General features: G+C 38.9%; 1 protein-coding gene across 1 annotated transcript; it reads right to left on the reverse strand.

The window, feature by feature from the left end:
- Nucleotides 1-4,940: 4,940 nt before the first annotated feature.
- jpt2 (Jupiter microtubule associated homolog 2) lies at nucleotides 4,941-11,574 on the reverse strand. Its single transcript, XM_053338050.1, has 5 exons — nucleotides 11,339-11,574; nucleotides 10,239-10,387; nucleotides 9,585-9,736; nucleotides 8,804-8,840; nucleotides 4,941-6,602 (listed from the first exon to the last, which is right to left on the reverse strand). Exons 1-5 carry the CDS (start codon nucleotides 11,392-11,394, stop codon nucleotides 6,280-6,282), a joined length of 717 nt encoding a protein of 238 aa, XP_053194025.1. The 5' UTR covers nucleotides 11,395-11,574; the 3' UTR covers nucleotides 4,941-6,279.
- Nucleotides 11,575-12,093: the final 519 nt, after the last annotated feature.

Below are 12,093 nucleotides of genomic sequence, written 5' to 3' on the forward strand. Positions count from 1 at the left end.
CAGAGTCTATGTACATTCTGTTAATTTCAGAAGTTTTCTTGTTGGACACAAGATGTCTCCTAACTGTTTACGTCCATTCTGAGTGTTTGTGCAATGGAGGCTTCAAGTTTCCACATCACACTTGTGTAAGTTGAATACTGCACCACGAGTGGCTTCCAAAGTAGTTGTGATGTCACTAAAAATCCCTAAAAATCTGATTTTCAATAAGCACAGAGAAGCCCTCCAGTGTCAAACAGTGCACAGTGAAGCTCAAACAAGAAGAAAAACATGTTTTGAGAAGAGGGGGACTTTAAACATTACGTCATTATAAGTGAGCTCACTTCTGAAATGTCTGATTATATAGACATTATGAAGCCTATGGTAAGATTCTTTTCTTGGAAGATTTTATTTGGTATCTACCTACATCATAGAAATGACCCTAAAGCAAATAAACAAAACACACATTTCACAGAGGGACAGTTTTGCCATTTAGGTACATAAAACTCATTATACTTCTCCCCATATGGTTTGTTAAATTTGGGTTAGTTTTTTCTTTTCTGCAGCTATTGTCAGAAGAGTACAAAAATATTTATACTAATCTGTAGTCAGGAATGTAGAAATATACCAATCTGCCAATACCAGTATTTTTGTTTTATTTTCATCAACAGTCATATATCAGCAGCCTTAAAACTCCACCTGGCTGTAATCTGTCCATCACTGTACAATATGAACTCCTGCTTGGGTCATTGAAACCCACAAAATTAATTTCTTCAGTAGTAGATACAGCCACATCTTTTATATTTGAAGGGCATGTTTAGAGGGTTGTATGCACTGTATTTTGGAGGTTAAAACAGGAAGTTGTATCTTTTTCTTTACTATCTTTGCCCACTTAACACAAATTTGCTGCCATACTTGGTGCCAGAATTTAATAATAATGACAATGCAATCTCCAAACATGAAATACAATACTTCACAATCTACAAAAACAATAGCAAGTGTACCTGACTGATAAAAAAACCCTAGTTATTAAATTTTTTTTTAAATTAAAGATGAACAGTTAAAATGTGTTAGTCCATTATAAAGATATTTCCAATCTGCCAGAGTTAAAGAACCTCACTTAAAAGCACTTATGTTTTACTGCCAGCTCATCCACTAAGAACAGCGAAAAGTGTCTGAACAGTGTCAACTAAAATGTGTCTTCTTTTTAATTTAAGAGTTGTGTATTCTAGAGGATTTGTGCTGAGGTGCTGCCAGCGACAGCCCGATCAACTTTACATACACATGCACATTAAAGCTTAGTATAACGGTGTCTTCATATGAGAACTAACTACGGACATTATAGGTTAGTACAAAGCAGGAAACTGAGTCAACATTTCTCTTATTACTCAGTTTGCTTATACAGTGAAAAATGATGAAACTGCTGCTCAGAAATGACAATCACTGATGTATCAATGTGTAAGTAGCATTTTGATGTTGCAGTTTCTCAGTGTGGTGCTAATATTAACTGTTTAATACACTGTTGGGTAGTTTAACCTATAACAATGCAGCACATTATTATAGATCACCATATGTTTCATATTAATGTAATTAATAAAGTAACAAGTGATACAGTTGTCAGTACATGTTAGCAGTTGTGTATAAAGTGGAATAGTTGAATTAGAGTAGAAGCATGTAGTGGCATCAAATATTCATCAATTGATAAAGTGCAGTATCTGACATTTGTGAAGTACAGCACTGCGTAAATGCACTCAGTTATGTTCTACTACTATCAACAGTGAATTCAGCAGAAATATGAAGTGTTCAGAGGTGCATTCATATATTTTTTTGCAATAGGTGCTTCTCCCTATCCTTGACTTGAAATCCAAAAGTCAGCCTTCAGTATGTTGATGACTTGCTATTTCCTTCAAAAGATGGCGCTGAAGTGCCACACAGTGAATGCTGTTCAATTCAAATAAATGACATTTGGGATCAATATATCAACATGAAGAGATAACTTTACAGCTAAACTCAATTAAGATCTGATTTTTTTGCACCTGAAAGCTAACATGGACTTGCCACCTCAGTTTTTGATCAAGGTAGGAGTGGAAGTTGTCTGTCTACAATTCTTTTCAGGTACTTTTTTTTTTCTCTGCAAAAGAGCTGAACAAAAATGTAAAATCTTTGCATAAAGAGAGAAGAATATCTCCCCATATGTATATTTTGTACATGTTAAAACTAATTGGATGTTAAAATAAACCAAGAAACATTACTGCATCCATTAGATCAAAAACATAGAGCTCATCACAGAAGGCCTGATAGGCATTACAGCCTGACTGATACTAGATTTTTGGAGCTGATGCTGATATTGCGAGGTAATACAATTCTGATATTGAAATATTGGCAGATAATCTTATACTTACAGAATATACATAAACATATGTTTTGCAATGATCCCTTAAATATGGTAAAAGATTTGTGACAATGATGTGTATTAAAAGTATGATATTATACAGTTTACCAATAAACTTTGTTGTATACAATTATATACATGAACTCAAACAGTAAAATTCACTATGGATCTAATCATTATAAATAACTATGGTTAAAAAAACACATAGAACAAAAACATCTAAATATAATTAAGAAAAAGAATCAAATATATAAAATCCTACCTGTATATAAATCTGCGTGTAGCGTGCAACATATATGCCAATACCAATGTGTACTGTGTATGTATATGTATACACACACACACATTAGGCTAATATCAATTAATAATATCAGCTGACAGATATGTTGATTGGGCTCTAATGAGCATCAACCTTTGAAGATGGTCTTGTGTTATAGATATAGATTTGCGTTTGCAGTGCAACACTAATATTATCATCAACAAGTAATAATTATGTCCTGATTAGACCAGACCATGTCTGATTAGACCAGTGACTTCAAGTAAAAAAGGGGAGATGGTTAAAACCAAAAGATAGCACATAGTGAACAGTATGTCCTGTATGAAAATCACTCCCAGACAATAACATTTATAAAAGGAAAGGAGTTGGTGGAGAGCAGACATCTTTGACTTAAACAGTCGTTGAGCGAGTATAGCCTGGGCTATTGTTCGTTGTGGAGGGGAATGACAATGGAGACAAAAACTGGTCAACGAAGCAGAAGAGTAAAAAACAAAGTGGGTGGATAAGACGCCTGCTGAGACACATGAATCTTAACTGCTCTCAAGTTCAACATTTCTTTACAGCTAAACAGAAATAGTCAACATTTTAGGACATTTTCATCTTAAATACTGTATGTGTAACAGATTGCAGGGTGAGGTTAGCAAGTTAGACATCAGCCTCACATTGTATATTTTCAGACTTGCCTTGCAGTGCTGGCAGGACTTGAAGCAGGACGTCACTGGGTTCGCATGTACCTGTGATGACGTCTAAATGATCAAAGCACATATGGCACTCTTCAGGTTACTGCTCTGAAAGACACACAGTATGCACGTCAAGCCAGTGTTTTGAGATAATCACAACAGTTCAGCTCAATAATCAAGATGATTCAAGTCAGAAAAACATGAAACAAGCTAAACCACAGAAAGGAAACAAACTTTTATTGACTCCATGTCTTTTTGTCAGTTGGGTTTCCATCAGCACAGCGCTTCAGTTCTTGTTTCCTTCAGTAGGTGGCAGTGAAATACTGTCAATATTTACATTTCACACTATTCATCAGTTTTCTTCTGAGGACTAGCAACAGAAGGTGGGTGGTCCTTTAAAACCAACAAGCACTTTTTGAGGTTTGTTGCACCAAAATGAAGAAAATAGACTCATTGTTACATAAACTTAAATAAAGAGGCCCGCTGAGACAGATGGTGGTTTGAGTTGTAAATGAACCAGAAAAATATTCTCATCTAACCCTAACCCTAACCCTACCATTTAATTTGCTCAACCACTTTAGATCTTTATATTGTTTCTTTGTGGTTTAACTTATTACCTACATGGCCACAATGAGCACAATACATCACACATACATAGTGATTGTTTGTATAATGTACAATTCATATCGCAGTGATGGTAGTTTTAACAGAGATAAACACAATAAGTGGATTCATGCTGAAATGTCACATCTTCTACCAAAGATCAAGACCAAACTTCAATATGAAAACAGGTGAGATCAGATTAATGGGAACACCTGTATAGCTGAGGTGCTCATCACTTGTCCCATGTTGTTGTTATTGCATACAATGAGCCCTGCTATTTACTCCTCTGTACTGTTATTTGAAGTCAACTGAGTCATGAGTTGCTTGTCTGTCTGCTCTTTTATCACGCATCAGTTCACAGTAATTATGGTTACCCTGCTGCCCAGATCTCCTCAAACCTCACCGATGCTTGTTTCATGGTCTTCATGAAACATTAGTTTAAAGCTCTCCTACAGACAAGCTGCATGTGAAAGGAGCTCTTGATTATTTAAGATTCTTGCCATAATCATCTAAGTAATGCCAACTCCACATTGACCTTTCATTTTTGCCCACAACTATGAGATTGTGATGGCAAGTGTAATATTTTATGGTTGACAAGCTCTCATTTAGATGTGTTTGCAATAGCTGCATACCTCGTAAATGTTAATGAATAATTATATTTAAAATTAAAAGGAGCACCATTTTTATTGTGGACAGCTACAAACTGGACTCCTATCATTCTTTGTATTTGTTGAAATGCCTAATGGACAGAAAACAAGACAGTCAAGTAGACATGCTAGCAGCTTTGTGAAGTTGTACATGGACATAGCCCAACGACAGGCAGACATAATGCTGCTAGCATGGCTAAAAACAGTAGTACAGTCACATATTGACAAGTGTTTCCCCCTTCAAGGAAGAATGTAGCTATTTAATGTGGAAACAAGCAGCTTACACAGAGTGCAAGCTGGGCAAATCATTAGTGAAGTAATTCAAAGAATTAACAATAAATCTGTATAAATATTCTGAGTGTGATTGTTTATTTTGTTCATTTTCCAAAAAACATTGAAATAACAAACTCCAAATGCAAAACAACAGTTTTTATTGCAATACACAGGATTTCTTTCTTCTGCTGCGCTCATTGCCTGCCAGGCACATCAACATACAGGGGACAGGCTGGCACCAGAATACCATCAATGTGCATCATGAAGTGGGAGGAGAGGTGATTATTAATGAGCCCACCTGGACTCAAGATAGGCCACGTGCTTGTCCAGAGGTCACTTGTCTTCAGCCGTTTTAATTTAAAACATAAACAGAGGCCTACCCCAGGCAAATTAAAGGCATGTTCTCAGAAAGCAAGCAATGAGGACAAAGCAGAAAAGTACCTGCACAATACATTCGCATAAAATCAAAATGGAATCAAAATACCTTTAAAAAGGAAGCAGAAATATTTGGGAGTAAACATTTTCATTCGTCTTTGTTTCAATGTCAATTTTTGGCGTCTCTCCCTGAACAGAGTTTGGGCTCTGACAGCAGATCATTTATATGAGACACATGTTGAGATGAGAGGGAGCTAAATTAAGTCACAACTGATGGGAAGGCGAGAGAGTGAATGCTCGGCTGATGCAAGGCTTTTGATTTTTGGGTAAGTCACTGATGTCTAACGCGTTTTTACTTTGAAAATAAACTTCCAAAAAAAAAGATTTTATGCTGTGATTGAATAAGGACCTGGTAGCTTGTGAAAAAGGTGGCACTCGTGGAACTCCCTGAAACATTTTACATTGGTGAGAACATCTGTTCACCCCCTCCTGACTGAAAGCCAGCATACCAAGGTTTAAAATAGGCATCTTGCAATTTGAGCAAATGTCTGCAATGAATTTATGCTTTTAATAATGGTTACACAAAATCATTTGAGTTCAGGACTGTTTAAAGCTGAGAAATCGCACAAACATTCTTCTGATGTCTAAACAATTCTTGAGATGCAAAACATGTTTTCAAAATGAAAAGTAATTGTGCCTTCAACTACATTTACACATGCAAAAGAAAAAAAAGTGTGAGAACAGTAACCACAATATGACTTAACAGTTAAAGTGATTGGGTAATAGTTAGCCTGTTGATTGAACGGTTTGTGATTGTATGACTGCAGGTTTCAAGGTACAGGAAGAATTGAGCAGAGAGCTGGAAACCAGATAGGAGCTGAAAGTGCAAGAAGTTGAGGGCAACATAAGACCAGGAATCTGTTGTCAACACAAAAATTCCTAATCTTTGATTAGTTGAAAATGTGAAATGACCGTGAGGGGGGAAGGGGTGTTGGAATGAGAGAAGATTAACAGGAGAGCAAACAACGAACAGGGAGGACTGGTGTATTCAGCTGATCAGTAGAATACCACACTAGACTTTCCTCCGGGGGGGTTCAGGACCTTGTTGTGAGAGCGAGGTTTGGGTCCCAGGTGAGGCTCGTGGTTCTTCAAAGTCTCGTCAGGAACTGAAGAAGAGGAGGAAGAAGTGGGTGCTGGCTCTGAAGAAGGGGGGACAGCAGCAGCAGCGGCGGCAGGGGCAGGAGCAGGAGCAGGGGCAGGGGAGGGGGAAGGGGCAGGGGCAGGGGCAGGAGCAGCAGCAGGTTCCTCTTTGGCTGGCACGACAACGGGGGCGACAGTTTCCTCCTTCACCTCAGGTTGGCTGACCTTGGCCTCGGGCACTTTAAGAGAAGAAAGTTCTTCATAGTAATTGTAAACTTGGAATTAAAAATACTAAGAGTCTACAGCAAGGCTCGCAGCTCTGTGAGGCTGTACTTTGTGCTTTCAGACTAATGCCAACGTCAGCATGCTACAATGCTCACAATGACAGTTATTTCCCTGGTGTGGGCAACATTTCTAAGAGTCATCATCTTAGTTTAGTATGTTAATAGCATGCTAACATTTGCTAATCAGCACTAAACACAAAGTACAGCTGAGGCTGATGGGAATGTCTTTAGATTTACATGCATTTGGTAAAAAACTAATAATCAAGTATTAGACTAATTGAGATTGTGATACAATAATGAGCTTATAGTTATAATTAGGGCTGGGCGATATATCGAGTATACTCGATGTATCGCGGCTTGTTCTCTGTGGGATGTAGAAAATTACTATATCGCGAATATTCGAGTATACATTCAATTTACACGCAGTTTGTTTTTAGTCGCGGCCCGTTGAACTACAGGTTTTTCTCACTCTCTCATCTCTCCGCACAGAGAGATAAAACAAGCGCACCTAGTTACGTACATCACATTCTGTTGTGCGTGCAACGTCATATGCCCGGTAGCATGTAGCAGCAGTAGCAGCGATCTCAGGTCGCGGGAGCAGCAGGTAATATGGACAAGTGGAGGAGGGAGATTAATTCCCAAAAAAACAATTCAGGATCCATCATCTGGCGGTGGTTTGGGTACAAGAGGGAGGACGTTGAACAACAAACCGTAATATGTAAAGTATGCCATAAAAGCGTCACCACAAAAGCTGGTAGTACAGCAAAGTTATATCACCATGTGTGCTTGAAACTCTGCAAGAGCACATCTCCGGCCAGTGACATATTGAAGAAAGTGCCGAAGCAACCAGCACTGACGCAATTGAGTCTAGCGTCTTCTTTTTCCAGAACAGCAATACGACTAAAATAGTCAAAAACAGAAGGAGATAACGTCCGCAGTAACCCACCACACAGAGATAGACATGGCCCCAGTGAGTGTGGTTAAAAGCCCGGATTCAAAAAGATCATCCACACACTTGATATAATCTACCTAGCAGAGACAGCTCTACCTTTATATCCTAGTGGCGTTATGCACAAAATGTGCACTTTTATTTAGTGTTGTTTTGACGTGTCATATTAGTTACATCATGCATAAAAGACACTTTATTTGTTTTGAAATGACATGTTTGTGCCACTGCTTAATAACTCTTTAATAAATACAGTTTTGATGAATTTGTTTAGTTGTTATTTACGCTTTTGGCATGAATGTTTAAAATCAGCATATATTAATGTAGTATGAACAATGTTTTAATGTAGAATCATCACACTGGTATGATTGTATGCATCAAAGTGTTAATTCAAGGCTAAGGCAAAATATCGAGATATATATCGTGTATCGTGACATGGCTCAAAAATATCGGGATATTAGTAAAAGGCCATATCGCCCAGCCCTAGTTATAATTCTTCCTCACTGGACCATTAACATCTGTACAAATTTCATAGTAACCGCTCTATGGTTGTCTCAACATTTCACTCAGAACCACAAATGTGAAACTTGTTGTAGTATGAGAGAAAAAGCCTGGGGAAAATAAATGTCTGTACCAAATTTTATCAAAATCAGTCGTGTAAAACATTTTTGATTTTGACCTGCTTATGTAGCCACAATGAAATAATAAAATCAGTCATCAGTAAGATTCATGCTCTGGGGAACCACTAAGCCCTAAACTAAATTTCATGGCAGTCTGTTGATATATTTCAGTCTGAACCAAAGTGGTGGAGTGGCTGATACTGTCAATGCCTGGAATCACGCTGCCATCATGGCTAAAAACCAATAACCTATTTTCCTCGGAGAACGTAATGAAGAATTATGCAAAGCAATCACACACATATACACACAGGTAATGTCTTTTTTCCTCCGATCCAACTAAAGGCACAGGTTGAGATTTTATAAAACCCCTAAGCGCAAAATTCAAAAACCGTTTTTAATAATCATATGATGTGGACTGGGGGACCTAAAGGAGAGGCTGTTTTAAAAAGATCTAGCTATTAGTGTAATCCCTGTGATCTGCTTAATGACAGTCTACCTTTCTCAGCTACAGTGGGTAGAATGACTCAACATAAAATCAAATCTGCCACAAAGAGTTCATATTTTTCATTATGAAACAAAGTGAAACTCACCTGATGATTTAGTTTCAGGTCCCACACTTAGATTGTCCTGTCAAAAACAAAAGATAAGAAACGTTTCACTTGGTAATTAATGAAAAAACTTAGCACAGACTTTCTTCTTCATGTGCCTAAAACAAAGCTAAAGCAGCTTCTAAAGTAAAGTAAATACATTCAATAAGCTAAGTCGGTATAACTGTATATATGTGAACATGGACTTGAATGCCAGTTGGCCTGTAGTGCCATGTAGACCAGGATAACGTGCCATGGGATGGGCACATTTTTCAAGTCATACTACAAGGCCGAAAACAATATGGGGCAGGGGTTTTACTATCGGGACAGAATGAAACCATAGGATTTGGCGGGGGGGGGGCTGAATAATAATTATATTATGTCATAGGTTATTATGAGAGTAAATACCTTGAACTTGGCACAGTCTGTGCTGCATTACCCCCCTCCTCTCTAATGCCTGTTCTCACTCTTATTACCAACCACAGTTATGTGAAACTGATCAATTAGCAGATTTCTTAAAAAGTTGAAGTTAAAATTTACTGTGTCACTGCTGAGATTGTTAAAATAGATGAGAAATAAAGGATAAAATGAAGCAACAAGTATTGACTTTTGAGCTGAATTTACAGAATGAGCAGTAGATAATGTCAAATAATCAATTTGTCACAAACTACTCTTTAAAACAAACTTACTGGCTGATGTGTTTAAGTTACCATGAGTCAGCAGAGGAATAGGAAAGGAAAAACGTACAAGTCCAATTGGAGAGAATATTTCATACATGGCCTACCTTTGGCTTATTTGGGTGGCTTCGGGTTGGGCTTTGGACAGGTGCACTTTCTGCAGCCCCAAATATGTTGCTGGTACGTCCACCTGGAGGTATGGGTCTCTGTTGTTGAGCTGGAGGTTGAGGTTCCCCAAATATTCCGCTACTCTTCCCACCTGCATGAAATATTACCAGAGGTGTGTGCAATGTTACAGCAGTGACAATGACAGAAATCCCACACTCAACTTTTATTTTGATGACTAATGAACTGCACTGCCCCCATTTCACATCCAGCTAATTCATGACACTGCGGTAAAATGTTGTTACTTATACTGGATCAAGAAATATTTTGACATCTATATTGAGCTTCTACGTGACCAGTCTCCCTTCAGCGACACACCATGTACATAAGCAAATGAATATATCACACCTGGGATGCTAATAGCACAGTAAAATACTGATAGGGTGACCCAGCAGTGCCGGCTTGGAAATTCACTTTCCAACAAATCTGATTATACCAGATACTTAACCGAATCTGGAGGTGGGGTTAATCCCAGGCACAGAGAACAGAGAAGGTGCCTATCACATTTTATTAACAGTTTTCACACCCTTGACATTGATAGATGCTTCGACTGGACTGCCACTGTACATCCGTTAGCCCAGACAGGCTGGTCTGACCTGGAGGATTAGAGCGTCTTGGTACATTCTGGGGTTCCTCTGGTGGAGCAAAAAGTTTAGAGGCCATCTTATTGGGTCTTCTTGATGCTGTATCATCCTCATAGCCACCGAACAGGTTACTAGAGCCACCTCCAGGAGGCTGCAACACCCTGCAGAAAAAAAAAAAAAGTAGTACAATCTCCATAGGATCCTACTTATTAATGCATTAAGATTAACTACTTAATACAGGTGTGAAAAGACCAGTATTCTGTAAATAATGTTAGGTATTTTTTCATGGTTTACTTAAAATTATCTTACTAAATTAAGGCCATGACGATGTGCCATTTAATTAACACTTATCTGAGGATCTGTCAGTCCTTGACAAATATAAAAAGGGGACACTAATGTCTCTGAAACAACTGAGTCATGATATTCATGCTTACACTTAAACATGATGTCATACTTTTGCCCTAGTGCATACAGGGTCGAGTAGGAAATGGTGCGTAAAATAAGATAACAATAGTAATGTTATGTACAGTAAAGCGACAGCATTAGCAAACGCTGCCAGATAACAGGATATTTGATAACACGGCTAACTACCCGGGAAGGGCGCCACAGCACTCCTCCATAGACTCGGCGTGGTGCTTTCTCAAGTTATCAAAAGGCCACAACATACTTAAACTCGATTATTAAAAGATAATTGATCAAAGAGCTGACGCTTTTCAGATCAGTAAGAGGAAACGAAATCTCCTCTAAACATGAACAATGTGGCCGCTACGCCGGAGTTGGCGAGTACAAAGAAGAGCTGTCTCAAGTGGCTTCACACTTCCGCAGCAGACAACGCCTGGTCGGGTTAGCTTGGAAAAGGCTAGTCCTTGACGCTGACAACTCGACTTCAGCGACCACGCAAGAGATTCACTTTCAGCTGGAACAGGGCTGAATGCTAGCGTTGTGTTTTAAGACAGAAGCATGGGGGGTTAAAATCCAAAAGCCGTGAAGAGCTCCTGTCAAAAAAAAACATGTTAACCTACATTGAGAGAGTAGCTGACCGAGCGCCCAAATAGACCGCTGGCCATCTCATTTAGAAATAACCGGCCTTTAAACTACAACATATTCTTCACCTTGAGCTTGGTTTCGACCCAGTCTCCAACCCCTGGAACATGTTCGTCGAAGTCATAGTGGTTTTGTTTTGAGCCTTCAAGTTTCGGAAGACAACTTCGTCAGTTTGCCAACTGGACGAGCAGCAAGTTCCTCCTGCCTGCGACTGCCCAACCAGACTCCTTAGTGACGAAATGCAGCGTCCCCAGCTGTGACGCAGAGGAATATAAAGCGTCTGTTGAGGGCTGAGGTGCACTCGTTTCAGTACACAGGACGCCCCCCTTAGTGAAGATCGACTATGATATTGTAATCCACTGAGTCTTTTGACACAAAAATTTGGTCACGGCAGCACTAACAGCACTGTCTGATTTGCGCATGTACTGAAAATATATCACCTGTTGCAACTCGTAAATAAACGCAAATCTCCGCCCTGCTGGTCCGTCGTAGAACCATGAAACAACCACAACCGTATGCTACCTCGATATGTAACACTTGTTTTGCTCACCGGGGCGCTTGGACTGAACAAAGAATTTTCACTTTACCTCAGGCTGAAAAATCAACTGCTGTAAACTGCAAATGCTATTATATCAAAAGCCCCTGTGATGTATTGTATGTGTATTGCAGTTATCGAGTTGTATCCTGAGGTGAAGACAGTATTTTGCTGCCTGGAATTCCGAATCCGCTTATGAGAATGAAATTCGGTGTATACTGGTGTTTAATACAAACATATCCTATGAGTTGGGCCTGCTGATTTGATCTTCAAAATGTCAATCACATT

Source organism: Scomber japonicus, chromosome 18 (assembly GCF_027409825.1).
Source record: "Scomber japonicus isolate fScoJap1 chromosome 18, fScoJap1.pri, whole genome shotgun sequence".
Lineage (NCBI taxonomy): Eukaryota > Metazoa > Chordata > Actinopteri > Scombriformes > Scombridae > Scomber > Scomber japonicus.

Excerpts from the sequence above, each read along its gene's own strand:
- jpt2 (XM_053338050.1), bottom strand. The coding sequence starts at position 11,394 with ATGACTTCGACGAACATGTTCCAGGGGTTGGAGACTGGGTCGAAACCA. Across the intron at positions 10,388-11,338 it reads GGGTCGAAACCAAGCTCAAG|GGTGTTGCAGCCTCCTGGAG; the intron begins GTGAAGAATATG and ends TTTTTTCTGCAG. Across the intron at positions 9,737-10,238 it reads AAGACGCTCTAATCCTCCAG|GTGGGAAGAGTAGCGGAATA; the intron begins GTCAGACCAGCC and ends TATTTCATGCAG.